This window comes from Microtus pennsylvanicus, chromosome 1, assembly GCF_037038515.1.
Source record: "Microtus pennsylvanicus isolate mMicPen1 chromosome 1, mMicPen1.hap1, whole genome shotgun sequence".
NCBI lineage: Eukaryota > Metazoa > Chordata > Mammalia > Rodentia > Cricetidae > Microtus > Microtus pennsylvanicus.
The window spans coordinates 180894016-180919111 of record NC_134579.1 but is presented as its reverse complement, the minus strand read 5'-3'; the positions used below and the strand labels follow the sequence as shown (position 1 = coordinate 180919111).

General features: G+C 38.1%; 1 protein-coding gene across 25 annotated transcripts in view; it reads left to right on the top strand.

Moving 5' to 3' along the window:
* The first annotated feature begins 5526 nt into the window (after positions 1–5526).
* Trdn (triadin) overlaps positions 5527–25096 on the top strand; it is a 380261-nt gene continuing 360691 nt past the window's right edge. For 6 of the 25 annotated variants that reach the window (XM_075946182.1, XM_075946106.1, XM_075946113.1 and 3 more), the window contains exon 1: positions 5528–6008. In XM_075946182.1, the coding sequence (XP_075802297.1) occupies positions 5987–6008 (22 nt within the window). In that variant the 5' untranslated portion in view covers positions 5528–5986. Of the gene's footprint in view, positions 6009–25096 lie in introns of all 25 variants that reach the window. The other 19 variants (XM_075946235.1, XM_075946198.1, XM_075946252.1 and 16 more) reach the window with 6 other exon arrangements.

Sequence of the window (25096 nt, the reverse complement as noted above, 5' to 3'; positions counted from 1 at the left end):
AGACAACACTTACAACTGATAAATACCTTCACCAAAGAGGCTGAATGATGTGGGATTCCCCTCTGTATGTTAGGAACATGTTTTATTATCATTGGTTAATAAAGAACCTACTTTGACCTATATCAGGCTAGAAGAAATATATAGAGAGTAGGTGGAGTCAGAGAGACGCCATGTTGCTGCAAAGGAGTCAGACACTGGAACCTTACTGGCAGGTCACAGCCTCATGGTGATATATTGATTATTAGAAATGAGTTAAGATGTAAGAATTAGTTAAGCCTGAGCTAATAGGCCAAATCGTGTTGTGCTTAATACAATTTCTGTGTGATTATTCAGGTCAGGGCAGCTGGGAACAAATGAGAAGTGTCCATTTTTAGCTGGAACAAAAATTAACTAAAATAATAATAAATAATAATAATAAATTAGTAGCCCTCCTATATACAAATAACAAATGGATTAAAAAAAATCTAGAAAATGACACTTGACACAATAGGCTCAAGTAATAAAAAATATTTTGGAATAATTCTAAATAAGCAAGTGAAAGACCTGTATGATAAAAACTTCAAGTTGCTGAAGAAAGAAATTAAAAAAAGATATCAGAACATGGGAAGACTTCCCCTGCTCATGGATCAATAGTATTCACAGTAAAAATATCCATTCTACCAAAAGCAATCTACAGATTCAAGGCAATCCCTATCAAAATTCTAACACAATTCTTCTCAGACCTTGACAAGACAATTCTCAACTTCATGCTCATCCTTGTGGGTATGGGTTACATCACTCAGGATGTTTTTTTTTTCTTGTTCAATCCATTTGCATGCAAATTTCAAGATGTCATTGTTTTTTATTACCACTGAGTAGTACTCCATTATGTAAAGGTACACATTTTCTTTATCCATTATTTAGTTGAAAGGCATCTAGGTTGACTCCAGGTTCTGACTATTATAAGTAATGCGTCTATGAACATAGTTGAACAAACTTTCTTGCAGTATTATTGAGCATTCTTTGGGTATATACTCAAGAATTGTATTGTTGGGTCTTGAGGTAGGTATGCTGATTCCTAATATTCTGAGAAACCTCCATACTTATTTCCAGAGTGGTTCTCAACTTCATATCAACAAAACAAAACTCCAGGATAACTAAGACAATTCTGAACATTCAAAGAACTGCTGGAAGCATCACTATCACTGATTTCAAGTTGTACTACATAGTTATTACTAACAAAATGGCATTGAGTTGAAGACCCAGACATAAATCCATGCACTTATGAAAAACTGATTATTGATTTTAACAAAAGCCAGGAATACACTAAAATATTGGTGCTGGTCAAATTGCATGTCTGCATGTAGAAGATTGCAAATAAATCTGTCCTTGCACAAAACTCAACCAAGTGGATCAAAGGCCTCAATATCCATCCAGATACACTGAACTAGACAGGAGAGAAAATGGGGAATAACCTTGAGTCCATTGGCATGGGAGACAACTTCCTAAACAGAACACAGGATACAGACACTAAGATCAACAATTAATAAATGGGACCTCATGAAACTGAAAAGCTTCTGAAAAGCAGACAACACCATCAATAAGACAAAATGGCAATCTACAGAATGGGAAAAGATTTTCCCAACTCCACATAAGATAAAAGACTAATATCCATGTATATATATATATATATATATATATATATATATATATATATATATATAAACTTAAGAAACTAGACATCAACAAACCAAATAATCAAATTTAAAATGGGGTACATGTATAAACAGAATTATTAATAGAAGAATATCAAATGGCTCAGAAACACTTAAAGAAATGTTCAATATCTTTAGTTATAAATGAATTGCACATCAAAACTACTTTGCAATTCCTTTGTATGATGGGAGTACAAACTTTTACAGTCACTGTTGTGGACTATTTGTTGAATGATGCAAAGATGTGTTGCATTCTTTTATGTTGCATTTGTTTAACTTTGTAAAGTTGTGTTACTTTGTCTAAAAAAACAATTGAATGGTCTAATAAACAGCTGAACAGCCAATATCTAGGCACAAGAGAGAAATAGGCAGGTCTGCCAGGCAGAGAGAATATATAGGAGAAGAAATATGGGCTTGAGGAAAGAAGAAGAGCTAGCAGCAAGAAAAGGAGAAGGCAAGGAAGATGCCAGGACCAGCCACTCAGCCACACAGCCAGTCATGGAGTAAGAAGGAAAGAAGAAAATATAGAATAAAGAAAGGTAAAAAGCCCAGAGACAAAATGTACAGAATGATTTAAGTTTGAAAAGCTAGCTATAAGCAAGTCAAGCTTCCAGGGCCTATAGTCTCCTGTAGGGACAAAAGGAAAACCCCTTCTTCAAAGCATTTTTAATTTCCCTTTGAGAAATGTTTTTGACTTATTTTTTAAAGTTAGGCTAGCCCTAAAGTATCTAGGTTGGTTCAGTTTGGCAGTCCTGTTCTCAAGTCCAAGTCTGCCAGCTCATCAGCATTCAAAAAATTCAAAATAAACACAATATTATATAGGATCCAGACTCCCTGTGAATTTCCTATGTTTAAGTGGCTTGTTTCTTTTATATTACTTTTACTCTCTCTTTAAAGACTTTACTTATTTTTTAAACAATTTATTTTTTTTCTATGACTATACCCTTCCTGTTTTTTATTCTTAATCCTATGCTCATTGTAAAACACACTGCAACCTACTTAGAGGTTTTTTTCCTGTCTAGACCTCCTTTGCTGCATATCTTTTAGCTTTTATTGTCTTATTGATTGTTAGCTTATGAAAATAAGCAATTGTTATAAAACACAACATTGTTAAACCACCATCTTGAGTATGTAGAACACCAAACAAAAATCACAAGGGCTAATGATTGATTTGCATCATCAATGAATAAGCGTGTTGACCTAAGGAGAGCACAAGGTTTTAGTTCATCTTTGACAAAAGACAGGTCAGTTATTAATGCCCCAGTTTCATTAATGTTGCTCTGTGCAATACCTGGTGGAAGGGAATGGCCATTGTGAGATTTTGCCAGATGCCACACCAAGAAAGGAACTGTATCTTCTGGGCCACACTGGAACTGTCCAACAGACTGGTTACATCTGTTTAAGACTATTGCTTTTAAAAAGCAAGGGAAACCAGTTCCAATGCCCTATTCATTGAATGTCCTGAAAACTGGTGAAAGACCTGGATAAATCCAGACCACCACCCCCCCCCCCCCCCCAGCAGGAAGAGAAGAATTAAAAATCTAGGATTAGCTGGTTCAGTGGCTGTGTTTCAGGAACTAGCTGAAGATAAAGTTAGATTGTAATCTTAAGAAACAGGGAGTTTCCCCCCCTTGTGATTATCATTGTACAGTTTTAGGAACTAGCTGATTATGACCTTGGGAGTGGTCCTGAGTGGCAGGGAGTTGTCCCCTTGTGACCATCACTGGATTTTCAGAATTTTCTACGGTGCTGGGAATTGAACTCAGGACCTTTACAAGAGCAGGCAACACTCTTAACCACTGAGCCATCTCTCCAGCCCCCTAAAAGTGAGATCTTGAGTGTAGCATCAATCACTTGAAATTTAGTTCCCTCATCTTATTTCAACCTTTCATGGAACAAAAGTTAGAAACTGAGGTTTTTAGTTCCTTCTAAATTTTATTTAGGTCTTGGTCCTTGAAAGTGCTTGTAGGCTGTACAGCATGCTTATTTCTTCAGTTAACTATTGTCAAGGACCATGAATGGACTGATCAATGGAGATGAAGTGTTACTTTTAAAACTGGCAGCCTTGTGTTGGTATCAAATGGATGTAGTAGGGGGAATGTCTTAGTTACTTTCCTATTGCTGTGAAGACACATCATGACTAAGGCAACCTATAAAAGAAAGTTTTTAATCAGGGCCTTGCTTTGGATTTCAGAGAATAAATAAAGTCCATAACCATCATGATAGGGAGCATGGCTGTAGGCAGGTCAGCATGATGCTGGAGAAGTAGCTGAAACTTACTTATTGGGGGGTGGGGAAGGGAGAGAGAGGGAGAGAGAGAGACAGAGAGACAGAGAGAGACAGAAACAGAGAGAGACAGAAACAGAGAGAGACAGAAACAGAGAGAGACAGAGAGAGAGAGAGAGAGCCCTTGCTGAAAACAAGTGTTTTGAGAACCTGCTCCCAGTAACAAGCCTTCTCCAATCCAACAAGGCCACACCCTCTAATCTTTTCCAAATAGTTCCACCAACTAGAAAACCAGCATTCAAATGTATGAGCATATGGGAGCTATTCTTGTTTAAATCGCCAGAGGGAGGGGATCTCTGCTCTCAGAATGCTCCTCTAGGTAGACCACTTCTCCAAAGACTGCTGCATCCGTTTGTTATGCATATGGCTTTATTTGCAATGATACACTCAACCTGAGAACAGTATTGTCTGTAACAAAGTCTTAGCTCTCAGGCAAGGCACTGGCACTATAATCAATGTCCAGTCCTAGCTGCTGGTCCTGTGTAGCATTATGAATCTACCAGGAAACATTTCCTCCTCTGTGAATGAACAGACTTATTTGTTTATTCAGCTGATGTCTGTGCAATTTCTGTTGTGCCAGGAATTGAGGCAGCCAATAAAGACAGCTGGTGACATGTGGGATGTCATTGTCTATGCAAATAGCTGTCACAGCACTCTTCTGAGCCCCACACTTTGAAACAGCAGATAGAGCTTTGCTTTGTGAACTATGAAGTTACCATACAAATTCAAGAGGTTCTGACAGTCAAAGGCACTGAGTTAAGCCTAAGAGATGAAACTGCACGCATTTATTAGGTTGAATATGAGAAGAAAATAAAAGATAAGGGAAGTCAGCCCTTGATTATTCTCAGACTGGTTAAAGTTTATGATTATCAATGCCCTTTGATTCTCCTTCCCCTTCCAGCCACGACTATTGAATATTTCTCTGCTCATTAACACCTGTCTAGGAGTGGGAAGGTGAAATGCTAATCAGGCAATTTAGCTAATTGTTAGCTGCTGCTAGGATGCAGTTTTTATTTTTATTTTTTTCTTCCCAGTTCAGATAGGGAAATGCTGAAATCTTTTTCTAAAATGTTAGCAGTGGATTACTCAACTTTATGCTACCTTCTCATTCTTTCACTGATGAGATAAATTAAAATATTTTGTGTTCAGTAAGGTGTTAGAATAAAACCCAGAGACATTATGCTTCTCAATGTTCTATTTTAATGTTTTATTACATACTTCTTATTGACTAATATTTAGAAAATATCAGATGCCTACAACATGACTAGCTTCGAATAGTGGTCAGGGTTTAATAATTTCAGTTTTAAATGCAGCCCCATATAAATGCACTTGCTAAGAGGATTTGGAGCAACCAGAAACCAACTCAGAAGATTACTTAAGTCTGTCCTCCACTCTGCCTGTGGTAGACATTACATGACCCTCCCCTAACCAAATAAGGGAGAGGGGAATGTTCTGGGGATTAGGGGCACTAAGAATAAATCTGAGCTATCTCGGATAAGATTACTTTCAACTCTTTATTTCATGTTTTCTGACACAGACCCCTGTAATTAACTCAGAGACAGTGCGGGGGCTTAGACAGTATGTTGTAGATACTTTGGTGTCTTTTTCTTCTTTTGTTTATTTCCTTGTTTATTTATTTATTTATTTATTGCCTGTCTCTTTAGGGCTGGAGAGCCAGTGTGTGTGGTGTGTGTGTGTGTGTGTGTTCCTGTAGAGTGCCAAAAAAAAGTGTTGAACAGTCCTAGGGAGATGAGGCTATTTTTGTTTGAAGCTGATACTTCTAGCTGAGCCACAAGTACTGCTTGGAAAGGGCTGAGGTTGTTTCCAGGGGGAGAACTCTGCAGAGAAGAGGCAAAGTTCAACAGGACCACGGAAAGCAGCTGAAAACAGCCAGGAAAAACAAGAGCCCTCGCATTCGCCCTCTCCCAGAGTTCTCTAATCCTCCGGAATTCTGCAAAGTACCACTTGACTGGAACTTTTTCACCTGATTGATTTCTGCCTCCACCATGACTGAGATCACCACAGAAGGTACTGTAGCTTGGGGACATTATGCAAACTGACAGCCACTGGGACTCCCCCATGCTTCTGTTTAAAAGGTTGTCTTTAGGTAGTCTTGTTTGAGACTACACCGGATCTGGGAAAGGAATTTGTGAGTGGAGAGGTTGCCAGATAATGTATGTTGGGCGAGTAAGAAGAGGTTTCTCTGGAGTTTTGCATGTGGAAAGTCTTCTCTTCTGTGCTCAAGGCCCCTCTGCATTCTCAGTTATCACTCACACCTCTATAAATAGCCTCAGGTCTGAACATAATGGCTGAGTTCTTATCAAGCAAAAATTATAAGGCCTGTGAGGATGGAGATAATTAAAATCAAAATATTAAGTGTGGGGCTTCAATTTGGAAATATGATTCAGAGCACTTTTGCTTTATAGTATTTAAAACTCAGATTCTTAATTGTTTTCCATTTCCAGCTAGAGCACACACAGATTACTTTGTGTGCATCTCAGATAAAAGTGTTCTGAAGGTTTCAATCCATTCTGCTTTTGATAGGTGCTCAAAGACAAAGTTAGAAATCTCAAAAGTCAGCTCAGCCCAACTTTAAAAACAAAGCCTTTAATTCTTAGAATTTTAGTTATTTCACAAACTCTGTTTTTTTTCTCTACAAATAGTGAATTCATATTTATAATAAAATAAGTATTTCAACCCTTATAATAAAGTTATACATAGACCACAAGTATAAATGTAATTTTATCATATAATCATGCTAGTAAAACAATTTAGATCAACACACACACATGCTAATAAAGAAATCCTTTAAATATAATATAATATGGTCTAGTTGAGGTAAAACATTGAATGGTAGGCCTTCAATTTTCTCTGACAGCTGTAAAAAAAAACAAGGCAGGTGACACTGTTGGGCCCTAAAGCCCCAACAAGGAGGAGGTAGCCCAAGAGACACTCACAGCAAGGTTGATGCAATAGCAAAAGGAATTTTTATTCTGCCATGGCAGAGGTCTCTCAGCCTCGAGAGGAGAAGGACGCCTGCTTTGTCTATTACAAGCTCTTTTAAAGGAAAAAACCCACAAAATCAGGGAGGGGGTAGTACAGAATCAAAGGGAAAGTCCAAAAATCATTTGTCAACTATTTTGATTAGTTCATACAATGGTCAGCTAACTCTACTTGATCAATGTTATGGCGGTTACAAGGAGGAACACCTGCAGGTCGTCTCACCCCAGTTCCAGGGTCCGGGTCTATTGAAGAAAGACTACAATGGGGATGGAAAGTACTCAAAGCTCCCGTGCACGCGTGGTTGGTTACCAGGGTCCTGGTTCCCAGGAAGTGGGGTGCAGTAGTGCTAAGGTGCCTCAAAGTCTTTCAACATTTTTGACAATTCCCAAGATAAATGCCATTTTCTTTTTAACCAGCTGTAAAATAGAAATCCGTAAATTTTGTCTCTTGGGTGAGTGGAAATCTATGTATCAAAAGTAATTTTCTCTGCAGATTTAGGTAATATCTGTGATTTCAAAAAAGTACTCTTTTATCACCTATAGAGATGATCTGGCACCCCAAAGAAATAGCAATCATTACTGAGGGGTCTCCACTTACAGGTTTTTTGTTGTTGTTTAGAATTATATGCATATTTCCTTTCTGAGACCTCATGTAGTTCAACGAGGTAGCATCTCAATTTCTATTTCACAAAAAGGAAACTGTTACTCAGAGATTCCATGACTTGCTTGTTACCAAACCAAGGTTTGGTATCAGACCCTTGATGCCTGCTTGTGTTTTTTCTTTTCCATTAAAGGGTATCAGATTTACTGTTTGCCAGTTTTAATTTAGAATATGTTAGCTGAATATAAATAGTATTTTTTTCTGTTTTTGGACATTCTGTGTCATGTGGATCCTATGTTGGTCTTCAAGAGATTGCTCTATAAAATGTCTTGCTTATTCCTGCACAAGTGATTAGGAAACCACAGAGCATCCCTAACAGCTTCTACCCAGAGCTTGCGCTGTTTCTGATTCCACACATCAGCTGACCAATGATGTTCCCTGATTACAGAGCACACTCTATACACATTTGCATTTGATCCCTATCACTTTCCATAAGAAAATAGTTGTTTTGAAAGAGAGTTATTATTTGTAACTGTAGGGAGTTTAAAGACATTGTGAAGCACCTCTGGTAAAAGGAGCTGAGCAAGCTGAATATGAGCACAGAGTGTAATTTCTAGATAGCTTTCTGGAGAGTGCTCATTTCCCATGGTCTGGTCTTCACAGCTGACAGGGTCTGTATCATTTGGTCATCAGTGATGTACCTTTTTCTTTTCCAAAATGATGTTTATTTCTCAGGAGAAACTTAGACTGCCTTCATACCATAGTCATGCTTTATGGTTTTCCAAAGGATTTTATGCTTTTCATTTTACCTCATGATTCCACTTTTTGTTTCTTATCTACAACAACTTATTTGTTTATTTATATTTAACTAAGAAAACACTTTGTAAAAGTCTTGTTTCCGGTTGTTCTCTCAAACGTGATTTGTCTTTTCTTTCATGTACTATATTCCCCTTAAAACTGTTCATGGGCTAATGACTGAGGTATAAGCACTGCCTTAGTAGTTCCATATATTTATCCTTTACCCTTTCTACTCACTGAATATGAAAAGCATGCATTCTGTAGATCAACATCAAATAAGACCTAGGGTAGTTCCTTGGAAGTTTGCTGTCACATTAATTCTACCTCTCTTCTTAATTAAGGAAGTTCACAGGTTGGTGCATGCCTTATCCAGCTCTAGTGCATGCCACGTTTACCACCCTTACAAAATCTTGCACATGTATTTTTTTCGATTGATGTTACAAGTTGGAGAAGTTCATCCGATGGAAGAAAGGAGATCATGCACCATATAGAACAGTGTTTCAGGTACAGAGCACTAGATGAAACCGAACTCAAAAGTTGAACCCCAAAGGATTTCAGAAAAACATTCTTTTTTTCTAGCTACAATTGTTATCTTCTTTTTTAATTGTTGCTGCCTTAGTGTTAGAGCTATCCTAGTCAGCAACTACAACTTCACTGCTACAAGCAGTGGTTCTGTACCACAAGAAACGCTGCCTGAGGAAGTGCTGTTTCCCTCTTTCAGGGCTACTGTTGGACCCTAGAGTCCAATCACTGAGGAGGAGTCACCCCAAGAGACCATCTCTCATACCACAGCTGATATAAAAGCATGAGGATTTTATTAATTCTGTCATGCCAGGGTCTTTCAGCATTAGAGGCCAGAAAGACCCAGAATAGCTGGTACAGGTTACTTTTAAAGCAATAAGCCACAAAAGGAAGGAGGGTGTCTAGGGTTGTTCTTTAACTATTATGATTGGCTTATTCAAAAGGGCTATTACCAATAATTGGCTGGAGAGTGGTTGCCAGATCAGATGAGGTAAGGGAAAGCATCTGAGGGTCACTTTGCCCCTTTCCCAGGGCCTGAGTCAAAACATCAGTAACTGAGACAACACCTAAGGGTTATCTTGCCCCTATTCAGGGAGATGGAAAGTTCCCAACCTCTCAGTACATGCCTGGGCCTGTGTAGCTGTTAGGGCCTTGGTTCCCAATGGGGAGGGGAGGACTACTGCTGAGACTGAGAGGGCTTAGTATTGTCCTCAGAATTGTCTTAAAGTTTTACACTACAAAGGAAACTCATCTAAATTTCTGTTCCTCTAAAGAACTCAAGATTCAAAGGTTAAAGTAGAAACCTGCCCCCCAGAAAGGCTGGATAGCAAGCATCTCACCTAGCTCACTTCTTCACGTCTCCCAAGCAGCTCTAGTACTGCTCCTTGCCCCTCCTTAAAAACCCTTCTCCACCTGGCTCCTCCCTACAACTTCCTGACAGCTAGTTGCTGACTTAGCCTCCAGACTGCATGTGAATTTTATTGAATCAAACAGGTATTTGCATCATTAAACAAATGTTCCAGAACATAAAAGTAGCACATCTTAAAATAATATTCTGCAACATGAGATAAAAAAATAATACAATGGCAATGATGATATCATTATTTCTTTTCTTTGTTTTCTGAGACAGGGTTTCTCAGTGTAGCCTTGGCTGTCCTGGCACTTGCTCTCTAGACTAGACTGGCCTTGAACTCACAGAGATTTACAGGTTTCTGCCTCCCGAGTTCTGAGATTAAAGACGTGGGACACCACAGGCTGGCACTGTTGCGGGAGGTCCTCCCACTCCTCCAGCCTATCGCCGCTGAGATACCAGCCCCTTGGGGCGTGGTCTCTCTCCCTTTAAAAAAGCGGCCACTTCCCTCTCCTCTCTCTCTTCACTTCCTGCTCCGCCGGCGACTAGACTCCTGGTCGCGTAGAGGGCTGTTGCCTGGGACAGTGATCTGTAAGTTTTTCCCCTTTAAATAAATATCACCCTATTAATCATAATCCCAAATTGGTGTGGCATTGTTTGTGACTTACGCCTTCATTTTGGCGCCCAACGTGGGGCTCGAACCCACGACCCTGAGATTAAGAGTCTCATGCTCTACCGACTGAGCTGCAGCAGGAGGAAGTCTCCGGACCCGCGACCTCGCCACCCGCTCGCGGAGACCACCGAGAGACCAACACCCAAAATGAAGGCGTAAGTCACAAACAATGCCACACCAATTTGGGATTATGATTAATAGGGTGATATTTATTTAAAGGGGAAAAACTTACAGATCACTGTCCCAGGCAACAGCCCTCTACGCGACCAGGAGTCTAGTCGCCGGCGGAGCAGGAAGTGAAGAGAGAGAGGAGAGGGAAGTGGCCGCTTTTTTAAAGGGAGAGAGACCACGCCCCAAGGGGCTGGTATCTCAGCGGCGATAGGCTGGAGGAGTGGGAGGACCTCCCGCAACATGGCACTATTACTATTATCAACATAGCTCAATATGTTCTGAAGAATTAAGATATCAGACCTGTCAAATGCTCATTTAACCCTCCCAGCATCCAGAGGGAGTAGTATTTGTTGCTATTTATAAAGTACGATGCTAAGGTTTATGGGGTTAATAAATGTGCTTGGATTGAGTAGGTTCTAGCTTGGATTCAGGCTGAAGTGAATCTGCCCTCTCAGTGTGTCAGACACAGAGCCAATTTGATAGTGGGTGCTCACTGGGAGCTTACATTAGGAACACAGAATCACTGAGCAGGTGAGATGATGCCCAGACTGGAGCAGAATCAACCAGTACTCAAGTTAGAGACTTGAAACAGGACTCTCTTCAACTTGCAGGAACCCAGAGATTCCCAGGCAAGTAGCTGCCCCCTTGTGTGGTCCACATGAGTTCATTTTAAGATGATTACTGAAAATCTAGTACTTTTAGAGAGATAGTGGGAAGCTTAGAGATTTCTGATCAAGCTGTATAAATAGAAATTAGATTTTTATCCCTCATCCTACACTTAAAGACAACAGAAAAACAGGAAGATAAATGTCTAAAAGACATGAAAAAGCTGATAGTAGGACAGAGCTACACAGTGAAACAGTGAAACTCTGTCTCAAAAACAACAAATAAAAGAAAAAGAAAAGTTAATAAGAAAGAAAAAAAGAAAGGAAAAAAGAGAGAAAAAGACTAGGAAGATAGGAAGAAGGAGAAAAAGGAAGAATAAAAAAACAGCCTCAACTATAGCATAAGTAGAAGAATGAGGATTACTTATATTTGAGGCCAATATGTACCCCCATAGTACAAACAAATAGAAAGTGATATTAAGGTGAGGAATACATTAAAACAAGGAGCAACCTATTACTACAGATGGCATTACTGAACTATGAACCAGGCAATCTAAAAAAAACCTGCTGATGAAATTATTGGCTATTTGACAAACTAGCTATTAGATGAATCCAGGGAACTGCCCTTCTGTGCCAAATGAGATGAGCACAGAGGGGATATGATTTTAAGCTATTATTATTTGGAGATACAGTATAAATTATATGTGAATAATGATATGGTATTTGTAGTTCCAAACAATATCCCATGAGGCAAAGTACTCAAGATCTGCATGTGTTAAAATAGAATTTGTGTCGAGTGATCTATGGAAAGGAATTTATCTTGAATGTTCTAATTCTGTGAACATTTGGTTATTTCTAAAATAAAGAATTTATAAGAAGAGTTAATATGTTTAATAATGTAACTTTTTAATAAAACTTTACTTTCTCTTCTAAGAAAACAGAAGCAGACTAGGTTCAACAAACTGAAACTACTTTGTTGGAATAGTGAAGGGCCCAAACTTCTCCAAAGGGATGAATGTTGAATGCATTTGATGGGCTGGGGGACATCTATTTATACATAGCTAGCTACCAGGAAATTGCAGCTATTTTCGGTGACTTGACCAATAGCAGGAGAGGCTGTTTGTGATACCCAGGTGTATTGTTTCTGTAGCTGGAGTAGACTGCAGAGCTAAGCTATTCCTTTTTTTTTTTAATGATGAAAGCTTGACTCATAGCTTAGACTTGTTCCTAACTAGCTCGTATACCTTAAATTGACCCATATTTTTAAATCTACATTCTTTTACAGGCTCTCATACCTTTACTTTGTAATGCCCATGCTGCTTGCTCTGCATCCCCGAGACTCTGCCCCTTTTCTTATGACTAGGACCTATTATTGCTCAATACAGCTTGGTTCAATCTCTAATGACTTAAGGCCATTTACTCAATATCCCTTAAATTGAGAGGTCAGTGAATACACTGGCCACCAAATTTAAAGTCAAAATTACTCTTTTGATTGATTATTCTGTTGTTGTTATTCGAAACCAAATATTACTGTATTAGACACAGGGCTTGAAAAACACTTTGTTTTTTCTCTTCTTTTTTTCTTTTTGGTTTTTTGAGACAGGGTTTCTCGGTAGCTTTGGAGCCTGTCCTGGCAACTAGTTCTTGTAGACTAAGTTAGCATTAAACTCACAGAAATCTGCCTGCCTCTACCTCCCAAGTGCTTGGATTAAAAGTCTGCAGCACCACCAACAGCAGAAGAGGAAATAATAATTTAACTATATCCATTATTATATGATTATCTGGTGGCTAGCATCATCTCATTTATCAAAATCATAAGTGAGATTAATTACAGACATTAATTAGCAAAAGTTATCTTTTAATGTGTTTTGTGGAACAACCTGAGCAACAGTGTGATATAAGAAAATCTTCCTAAAAGGTGCCATACAGTGGACCCTTCTAAAACCAAAACCAACCAAACAGAAAAAATCATAAGTAGGAAGCTATTGAATGGAAATCTTTTAACCATAACGAAACAAAAAAAGGACAGTAATCATATATGATGGGTCTCAAACCTGGCACAAATGTTTAACTGAGATGTCCTTTAACATATCAAAGCAGACCTAACAACCAAATTCTCCCTGTATTCCTTAATCTCTGCCTGTGACAGGGCCTTGCTGGCTGGCATTTCCTGCCCCCTACGCAGAACTTTTCCTGCACAGAGACTGGGCTGCCCTTCCCTATATAATGCAACCATTTTGTTTCTTTGGCCTTTTGTCTGTTCTCTACACACCTGGCTTCTTGGTTTTGAGTTCCCCTTCTGTCCCCTCTCTCCTTACACACGGCTCAGTATCATGTCCACTCTGGACTCTCCTAGATGTCCTTGCCTCTGGCTATGTTCTCCCTTTTATCTACAGTAAACTTTCTCTGGAGTAGTCATGGTCTTTCATTTTTATTTCCTTGTTATTCATTCACCATAAACCCAATCTAGCTAACTAGTTGGCAAATTTTGTTTAAGCTTTTGATAACCGAACAAAACACCTATTATACAAATTGCAAGATCTTTGGTAAAAGTAAGCAGAAGACCTGTCTTTGTAGCACACCTAAAGCTGGGCCCAATAAGAAGGGTTTCCCTTATTTACTTATCTAACTGTTAACAGGAATACCCTCCTTTGTAAGCTTTCAGTTTCTTTGGAAACTATGCTGTCAGCTTAACTACCTCTTGTTTGGTTTTGATCTCTATTGTGGTCATAGTTTCAAAATTATGCCCCCTTTACAATGAATTGAGGCTATTTTGGTTGGTACTGAAATAAAGGTCTTAGACATCCTTAGAGACTTGAAGTGTCCAATGTTGTTAATATCAATGTTTAATCAGTTAAAAGCATTTAATATTACAAAAGCATAAGGCAGCAGATAAGCAAGTTTAAAATAGTCTGTCAGGGGTTCTCAACCTTACTAATGCTATAACCCTTTAATACAGTTCCCCATGTTGCGTGACCCCAACCATAGAATTATTTTGTTGCTACTTCATAACTGTAATCGTGCTACTGCGAGGATTTGGAATGTAAATATGCAGAATGTTCACGGGCTGCGAACCTCTGGGCTATGTTGCCTCATGGGTTAGATATGTCAATTTGAAAGGAGGATGCTTAGATGGATATCATTTTTCAGTTGCTTTAGTGTTGTTCATAACTCTACTTAGAGTTTAAAGGTAGCATTAAAGAATTATCATTTTCTTTTTTCAGGGGGACAAATGAATAAAAAATGCATATTGCCTGATGTAACACATTTTAAAAGAACACTTTAGAGGAAAACCTTTATCTGGCTACTATACACTGATATCACAGAAACAATCTGAAGTTTGAATTTGGGCCCTGACTTCAAGTACTAGGAGGATCCATCAAAGCTGAGTTGATTTTGCTCTCCCTGGTTGCGGCTTGCTTTGGTTGCTATAATTGACATTCAGTTTCTGATAGGAAGGGCTTCGTTGCATCGCCCCAAGTGAGGGTTAAGCAGAGATAGGTGAAGTCGCTGGTCCAGAAAGATAGCAATTTCCATCTTCAAAGGAAACTAAGATGAGTTCCTTGGCAAGTGCTTGATGAATGAATTCCTGTCCCCAGGATCTGTTCTTGGTAAACATGAAACATCTCATTTCTGTGCCTGAGGTCAAGCTGCCAAAGACACAGAGCTTAGAGTTTTGAAAGACTCTTTGGTATGTAAATGACCTGTTTCCTCATAAACCGAAGAGCCCATTTCACAATGTAGTTTAAATATTACATTTACGTCCATAGAGACTATAAATACCATGGCTGTTAAATACTGACTTATTATCCGTTGTTACAGGCTCTGGTGAAGATACAATCTTTTAATTCATGAGAACAATGACAATTTGCATCTGGCAAACTGTTCTTTGTGGGAGAAATATGCTTTTATTCAGACAGTACTAGGCTTGGAAATCCCCCCCCCCTTGGTAAGTCTGGCTTGGGTGCTTCTACACAGCAGGCTTTCCCTCTCTCTGGCATTTATTAATATAATGCGGAGAAAAATTTAAGGAAGGGCAAATATCTTCATATTTGAACCTTCATTTAACTAGTGTCAAGGGTTTAGGTAAATTTATGGACAGTACTTTTTTTTTTTTGCCAAGTCTTCCCAGAAGTTATTGTTGCCTTAAAAATAAAAGCATCTTGTCCTTAGGGAGCATTTTGTTGGAGGTTAGACATATGATATGACGTGGAGGGGAGAGTCACATATAGAGTAGAACATTGGCATTCATCATTATGGCTAATACTTTTGAAAGGATTCTTACTTAGCAAACACAATTGTTTGGGGCAACAGGAGTACATTACATCATCTGTAAGTGACTGGAGCTGTTGAACTGCCAATCTTGTGAATTTTTAGAACTACAAAGTGTTCAATGATACAACAAAACTTTAGACTCCACCGCATTATTAATGTGGATCCAACATTATAAAGCAGTATTTCATATCGCAGACTCATTTGCATACCAAATCTTAGTATCTTTTATTTTTCCCGGCTGAAAGCCAGACAATGACTTAATAACAGGGACAGAACTATGGTTAATAAAAGGTCTTTGCTAATACACAACAACTTTAAATGAAAGCAAAAACGAGCAAAGCTAATGTTGAAAATGACAAAATGAGACTGGACAGCTTTGGAAACTTATGATCCAAATTTGGAAGAACTAATGTTGTGATTTTGTTGAATAATGTAGCTGTTCTAAAGTCAGGACACACATATCATAGTTCCGTGACACTTAGGGGCCGAGTAAAGGATGGTTTCTTCTGGACATTCATCATTTGCCTTGCAAAGAATGTTGCTAGAATGGTGAAATAGTTGACTGACCAAAGAGTAAATAAATCAAGAGCAGCTTTGATCCAAACAGAAGTGGGGGGAAAAGAGGCAGAAGTCAGATGAGACTCAGCCGCTGTAGGATGAAATGCTGAGATACATAAGGTCTAGAGTTAACCTGGCTAAGAGACTAATGAAGTACTATGTAATTGCTGCCATTCTGGGGATCTCAGATTCCTCATTTATTTTCACTGGTTCTTTATTATGATCTCCATTTCCTCATTTTTGTCAGTCTGAGCCTTCTGTCATTTTTTCATACCTGTATTGTCATTAAAGCTATGTACAGGAACTATTTTAAGCTTAGTGGGTAAGTGTGCAACTCCATCCATACCCAGTTCATGAAGAGATAATAAAATGAACTTACACCTTCAGACATAGAACCCCTAAATTAGTTTCTATAACAGAACACTGAACCGCTGAAAACCAACTAACAAAAGACAATGGTTGTTGTTGTAATGTTAGGAGAACTCCTGCTTTGAGCCAGTACTTTTGTTTAAATGTTCCGTAAAGACAGTGGACCCCGTATTGAAAATGGCAATATGATTTCCCGAAGGCTTAGGAAAGACAATTATAGAATGAAGAGCCAGCGATCAGGGAAGGCTCAGGAAATGTGAGCAGAGAGTAGAATAAATTAATAGACTAAATCAATCAGTGTAGAACTTTTAGAGACTGTGGCTGTGGATTATACTTGACATAATACTTCTGATACTTATCAGAAATTCAGCTAAGTCTCGAACCAAGTATATTGTGTTAATCACTTCTGGGTTGTTTTGCTATGTTAGCAAAGTAACTCATATTGAGCTACTTGGTTTCTCTCCAGTCCCTCCAGATGGTTAATGCCTTGTAGTATTATCCAAACACTCACCCTGTAGAGTTTTTTGCTCTTGACTGAGATGGATTCTCTATGCCCCAGTGCTTTAAAACATAGTATTTTAATGCCCTATCACTCTGTCATTTGCTTACAGGTAGATAAGAACAAAGCTCCTGACATTGGAAAGACATTTAATCACCCAGACACTTATTTGTGTACTTCTTTCCAATTACATTTGATAGTTTCTATTTTAAATCTGGAGAGAAATTGTTACATTCCAAAAGATGCATATGAATGGCTTCTAAGATCGTGTAAAATGTTAAAGTCCCCACAGGAAATACAGGAGAGATGATAAGCTAAAAAATGTGAAGTAGAATCCCCAATTTCTCATCATTCAAGTTAAAAAAAATATACAACAATGTATACATTTGCACACGTGAAAGAATTAGGAAATGAATCAATATATAACTTGTTGTCAGACTTGACGATTAAAAACATCCAAAAAACAAAGAATATTAGCCTACAAACCACAATCCCAGAGAATTTAGACAACAAAGAGGACGCTAAAAGAGACTTACATAGATCAAATTCTACATGGGAAGTAGAGAAAGATCTGAGTAAATTGGGAGCATGGGGACCTTAAGGGAGGGTGGAAGGGCAGAGGGGAGAGGCAGGGAAGGGAGGAGAGAAAAATGTAGAGCTCAATGAAAATCAATTTAGAAAAAAAGAAAAATCCAAAAAACAAGATAAAACCCAAGTATTCAGATCAGGACCAGGGCCCGTACAAAAGGGAAGAATCTTACTTAAAACTTGATGTTTTTAAATGGAAAGATATACATACAAATAAAAGAAATCAAAAAAGATTTAATGTCATCCCCAAATCCTAGACATTCTAAGAAAATGCATTTAATTATGAGCTGAAATTTCTCATTGAATTACTATCGGGGTCACAAGTTTTATTTACAGCTAAAGGAGATACACTTTCTTTGACAGCTGAAGTAAGAGCATCTGTCCTAAGATATTCTGTCAAAGTTTCAGGATAAATACTGAGTCATAAACTTCACCATAAATTTGATTCCACAAAAATCCTTTTAAAGCAGTGATTCTCAACCTTTCAAATATTGTGACCATTTAAAATAATTTCTTATGTTGTGGTGCCCCCAAACCATAAAATTATTTTTTGTTGTTACATCATAATTGTAATTTTGCTACTGTTGTGAATCATAATGCAAATATTTGTGGTTTCAGAAAGTCATAGGCAAGCCTGTGAAAGGGTCATTCCATTTACAGATTGAGAACCACTGTTTTAAAGGAATGCGAAAGTACAGTGTAGCCGTTAAGAAGAACATAATGTAAATATAGTTGCTAATAGCTTTCAGGAAACTTGGATCAAACTACTTAACTATGAAAACTGCAAGTTTTACTTCTTCCATTTTGTTTTTAGGTCATTCCAAAAGATTGGAGTGTTGGGAATCTTACATAATATTATCAAAATCAAAGTTATTGTGCCAAGTACAAACATCTAATTCAAAGAATAGACAATTATCTGAGGAAGAATAAAGTATTTCTTGAAATATAAATTATTTGTTGCCTTGATCTGCTATTGAAAATTCTATAGGAAGAAAAACCAAAAAATGCTAACCTTAAAGAAAGAAAGACAGGCAAAGAGATTGCCAGGCTAAAGGGAATGACACATTTTTTTTTCCCTTGTGAAAAATCAGTGAAAGGTGATGACTTACTTTGTGTGCCCTTGAGCTAATGAGTGGAGAAGTGAAAGCATAGTTTGGAGAGAGGCACGTGTGGAAACAACTCTGTTGGGTAAACTGGAAGACAGCTCTATGCAGGATTGTCAGCTATAGCTTTCTAGATGGTGACTAATACAACTGAGGGTGGATTACCTTTGGTGATGGTCTCCTATTGTACCCCGTTCAACTCTGAGAAGGTCTGGTGTTTCCTTGATCCATTGAAATGCAATCACTATAAGGATTTCATAGCAAAGCATGAAATTTATCTAAGTTAGGCTTTAGGTGGCACCTTGTTAAAACTTATAGTGGACTAACACTCAAGGATAAAAGAATTACAAAATGGTGGTGATTGTTGTATTTCCCACTTGGTTGTGAAGAAAAAGAACCTTTTTTTGTTTTTTTCCTTTTGGTGCTTGTAGCACATTCTAAAGACATTTTCGACGCCAGCAGGTGAGAGCAAAGGTTACATACATCAGTAGATTTATCATTAGAAAGTCTTGATCTGTCACAGTATGTGTTTGGTCCAAAGACAACTTTGAAGAAATAGAGTTTGTTCTTGGTTTCACATTGCTATGATGGGCTATTTGGAGGCCACTACACTGCCTATTGGGAAAGGCAGGGAGGAACAGTGGTTTATGTTGATGATCACGGGGTTTCTGACGTCTCTGAGTCTTCCGTGATGCCTTCAAAAGCTTATGTCCTTTTTAATACTTCACTGGGACTGTGCACAACTGCTGTAGCCACATAAGGCAAGTAGGTTATGCGCAAGTTATCATTTCAAATGCTCAGCAGTTCATCTCTTACTATTAAGGATAGCTGCTGATGGCTGTGTAGAGGAATTCTGGAACACGGGGAGATGGGTTAGGAGCGCCAGATCATTCAGTTGTGGAGTAAGCACCCTTAACAGGTGTCACTTACTATATTACTGTCAAATCATGGTGACCTTCATTTTCCAAAGTTTTGCCGTAGTATTTTCTCATGTCTAGTCTGAGCTGTGTACACTGTGAAACCTCTAAAATGACTCAATGCTGATAGGAAAGTGTGTGTTCAGATTTCTTGCACTTTCCCACAGTAGATCACTGTAGAGAGAGTAGCATGTCTAGCGAAGCCTAGAAACTAGACAGAGGATTCCTTTCAGCTTCTTTCTTTCTTCTTCTCTTGACCTCTTCTCAGTAACTGCAGTTGTTATGATTTACAGCTCCAGTGACCCTTGGTGAGTCCCAAGGCTGGTGGGAAGGGACTATGCTGTGGGTAAGGGACAGACAGACATAAGTCACGCAGAGAGAACTTGGGTATGGAGAGTTCATTTTGTGGGTGTTGAGAGGGTGGGGGGAAAGGGATAGGGGACAGAGAGAGAGAAAGAGAAATAGAGGATCAGAGAGAGAGACAGGGAAGAGGAGAGACAAGACAGGGGAGGAGGGAGGCAGCGAGATGCCTCTTCAGAAGAAGAGAGAGAGGAAGAGGGCCAAGAAGAGCTTGCCTTGTCGGGAAGGGGGAGAGATTGAGAGGGCAGAGCTTGACTCTTAAAGGGACAGGCTACTCAGGTAATAATAGAGTGTAGCATAATTGTAATCACAACAGCAGTGATTTCTTTGGGAACGACAGGAAAAATATTTTTCTGTGGGCTTTGCCTGCTCAGTGAACTAAATGTTCATTATAAAATGAAGGAAACATAATTATTTTTTTCCTTTCACATCTACATTAAAATCTTAAAGATAATAAAGAGTGCCTCTCATAAGTTCAGAGCTGAAAGAAATATTACTAGTATAGCTATATTTATTTCTTAATTTAAATTAAATATATCTTAAAGTTATGTACAGCCTGCAACACCCATATTAATTGTATAAAAAAGAAGTATTTAAATGCATGTATAACTGCTATTTCAGTCAATCTAAGAGAGTGTATCTCATTGTTTATCATTTTGGCACAGTGAAAATATTCAAAATCCTATTTTAATTAGTTTCTGAATGATAGAGACACTGAATTTTACATTAATCAAGTATAGTTATATATTACTCACTAAGCGATGTTGAGGCTGACATCCACATAGCCAGTAGCTCTGTCACAAAGCTATTTCTAGCACCTCTGAAATTGTATCCTTAGGTGTCTGAACACACATTGGCTCTCACCTTGGTGACACTTAGAAACCCGGGCTCTCTTTCTTTAATCCTCTATTCATTCAAGGCTGGTAGTCGGAGTCGTATCCTTTGTGTGGAGCTGTAGTTAGTGTTACTCTCCTTGCTGATCAGCGTTCTACTGTATAAAGTTCATAATCCACCCATTGAGTGTGCATTTCAGGTGGCTATAACAGTTATCATGAACAATACTATTCTCTCCTTTTATATTTTTAGTTTCCCTGGATTCTTTCGTCAATATATATTTCTTTCATGGCAGTATGTCCTGAGATAAAAAAGGTGCATTCAGCAGGAAAAACGACACTTTGCTCAATCAAGTCAGGTAGCCTGCATACTGTCATTTAAATCTCATTGAAAAACACCAAAAACGGGTGATTTAAGTGCTATCCACTAGAAGGGAGGGGAAAAAAATAACCTAGTTCCACGGTATATACAAAAGTAGATGTTTGGAGGATCATGAAGAGAACAATATAATCTGAAGAAATTCTCAGAGAACAAGAATCCTTTCTCATAACAATTTATCACAGAGACTCTGTAGACAGCAACACAGTAATTGACATGTAGAAGAAGGCAGAAAATAATAGCATTCAACAAACATTTAATGGTAGCCATGTTTATTATGGCCCAGCAATGTCCATGAAGTTGGGTTACTAACAGTGAAGGAAAACCCAGGGCCTTCCTGCTGCTTTTGGAACACACCTGTCTAAGCGTGAGAACATTCATTCTCAGTGGCTTTTGCGCCTGCTACCCTTCCTCCCCGATGACTGCAGCCACACATTCCCATGCTGTATTTCTTTGTCTTCACCTCCTATTCTTGATTTACCCAGTAATTTTGAACAAGACTCATCGCTACTTACTTTGATTACGATATGGCCTTTGTTCACAGTCAAGGAACAGTTACTCCGTTCACCACCACTCCTCTTGCTTTACATCTCTGCTTCCGATTGCCAACCCTTCAGAAGCTTTAGTCTGTGTTTTGGGTCACTTTTTAGTTTTAAATTTCAAAACAATTATCCTGTTTCTATGTTAAAGTAGGTTTCTTTGAAGCAAAATGGCCAACTGTGACTCATTGAGGAAGGGAGGAAAAATGAGACATTATTATAAATTCAAATCACTTTTAAAAATAAAAAAAAATCAGACTGTAAAAAAACAGCGGTGTGCCTAAGGATGAGAGTTTTTTGTGGTGGGACATTTAATTTATATTAAATTTTAAGAATGCGTGTATAACTTATGGTATAATAAAGCCATAAAGATATCACAAGTGAACTGTAATCTTCTTGATTAGAGATTCAAAGCATAACATCCAGGACAGCAATACCAGCAGCAACTACAGGAAGTAGGAACTTCATAGAAAAGTAAATTTATTTGACTCCGAATCAGCTGGTTCTAGGTGTGTGGATAAAGCCAAATGCAGTTGGAAGACATTTCAATAATAACTATATTAGTCCTGAATACACACAGATTAGTTTCCTTGTCATTACCGCCTTTAAAATAAGATAGCAAACATTTGCCTTGCATTTATACTTCATTAGGCAAAAGCAACTGATATATAATGAATTATATGGATGACATTTGCATGCTGAATGCCAACATTATGCCCTGTGCATCATCGATTTTGCTATACACAAAGTAGCTGGACAGGGTGGTTCTGGAACCAATTCCTACTGATAAGGAGAGGTAACTATATTTTCAGTAAGTATTAAAATATTGCTTGTAGTATAGAAGCTTAAAATTCACATACAAAATTAATGAAAATGTTTCAATGAGTTATCACTATTTACAATAATGATTCTTTTCTCGAGTAGTGGGAATCTGAAGATAATCAATATGGGGTGTTAAATCAAAGATTGTCCCACAAGAGGACTAAGCAATACAACTGGAATCAGGGGCTGTCACTGACTTTTTTACTGGACTTCGGGACCCTACTCTTCATACTGGGTTTCCTTGCCAGCCTTAATAAATGGGAAAGTGCTTAGACTTACTGCAACTTGATATGCCATGTTTTGGTGGTACTCATGAGAAACCTCCCCTTTCCTAATCAGAAACAGAAGAGGAGTGGATTGAGAGTGGGGACAGAGGGTTGGGGTTGGCAGAGAGCCTGAGGGGAGAGAAGGGAGAAAAACTGCTACAGGGATGTAAAACAAACAAACAAATAACTAAAAAAAAACAAACAATGAAACAACAAAAACAAAGATTGCGATAATTATTTTTTTTGGAAAAGGGGAAGGTACATGAAACCTGGTCTCAGCTACTTGTCTCCAGACCCCAAGTGGGCACACAAACACCCGAGCCCAAAAATACCATTGAAATGCTCCATAGCTGGAGTTTGTGCTGGTAGTATTGCCTAGGAAGCTACCTTTTTTTTTTTTTTTAAAAAAAGGGCATTTTTTTTTTCTGTTACCAGTGAATTAGGAAAACCTCCCTTAAGGGAGCTGCAGCACGCTGCCAGCTGAAAAAAAAATGAGGCTAAACTTTGTTTTTCTGAGTCTAGATTCTTTTCAAGCTTTTTTAGGTTTTACATGGATTTAGTCCACCACGTTAGCATGTCAAATGTAGTGGGAGAGAGTCGCTTGTTGGTTTCTGGCTGCCCAGCTAGCTTAGACGCAAAATAATCACACAGAAACTATATTAATTAAATCACTGCTTGACCCATTAGCTCTAGCTTCTTATTGGATAACTCTTACATATTAATTTAACCCATTTCTATTAATCTGTGTATTGCCACGAGGCAGTGGCTTACAGGCGAAATTTTGGCATGTCTGACTCTGGCAGTGGCTCCATGGCTTCTCTCTAACTCCACCCTTCTTTCTCCCAGCATACAGCCTAGCTTTCCCCACCTAGTTCTGTTCTTCCCTGCCATAGGCTCAAAGCAGTTCTTTATTCATTAACCAGTAAAAGCAACACACAGACAGAAGGACCTCCTACACCACTCATTCAGCCACCAAAGACTTTGGTAGAGCAAGAGATCAGGAACAAAAGGGAATAAGAAACTCTAGAAAGTTCTCTCTGTATACTTTAGACTTATTAGTAGTGGTAAGAAACTAATATACTACTTAAATTTCATTCAAGTAAACCTGTATAGGTAAAATATGTGGTATATGAATCTTCCTTCCTTCAGCTAGCATGCTGAGAAAATGGACAGTTAAGAGAAGTTCTCTTTTCAAGACTATAGGGTTCATCATTGGATAGTTAATGATAAAGTCTCGATGAATTAGGTTGATTCAGCAGAAATGTATGCCTATTCTTTTTCTTCCATGGGATTATTCAGTAAATTACTTTGCATGGCAAAAATCAGTGAAAACAGCTCTCTCTCTCTCTCTCTCTCTCTCTCTCTCTCTCTCTCTCTCTGTGTGTGTGTGTGTGTGTGTGCATTTATGTGTGTATGTGCTCTAGTGACAAGCAGGCATTTGAACATGTAGAAAAAGCAGGTTGTAGCTTGTACATATTTATCTTTCTTTGTTAGCCTGAAATCCATTTGCTTTAATGAGATTTTCTGAAGTACATACTAAACCTTGTTCTATAACAAGTGATGTACAATATGTAACACGTCCTTTTCACCACAATGAGAAGATTACAAAGTGAACTCTTTTAGAAGGCTCCTAGTTCTCATACCAGGACACTTTGTTCTTCTTTTGAGTGAATATTCATCTCCTGCAGCTTCCACATATCAGGAGCTATGCACATTTTCCTTTTTGAGAAAAGTCTATCAATTGAAAGCTGACTCTGTTGCAGTTAAAAAAAATCAGGTCACAGATGAATTTCATGGAGCCCACAGTCAGCAAAATGCGATCTGTTTGAGGCAGGTGAGGGATGTGTGATCCGTCTGCTTGTTGTTCAACCCAAAATAAATATGCCTGTCTTTTATTTTCAAACTCCGAAACACTTACCCTTGTAGGATTTTCAAGTTATTCTTGTACAAATTTTCTACAGATTTTCACCTTTTAAGATAAATTCCTGTTTAGGTATCTTCTAAGTAAGAATAGAGAGATAGAAATAAAAAGATGATAAACTATGACACATGATTACTTGCAATTGTTAATGTAATAAGAATTAGAAAAATAAAACATTGTAGTTAAATAAAAATAAAGCTGGATTTGAGGGAAAGAAAATATCCTATTAATTTGATGTGAAAACATTGGATGTTTGTGGAAGAATGCTGAAAAAGGATTGTTGGTGGAAATTAAAAGTATAGTATATAATATAAAAACACAAACAGATCAGAAATGCACATGAAGAAAAATTATATACACAAATATATAAAATTTACTCTGTAAAACATTTATGTATATATAATGTAATACGAATATATTTCCTAAAAGTTGTATCAATACAAAAAATGTCTTTCAGGCACACTG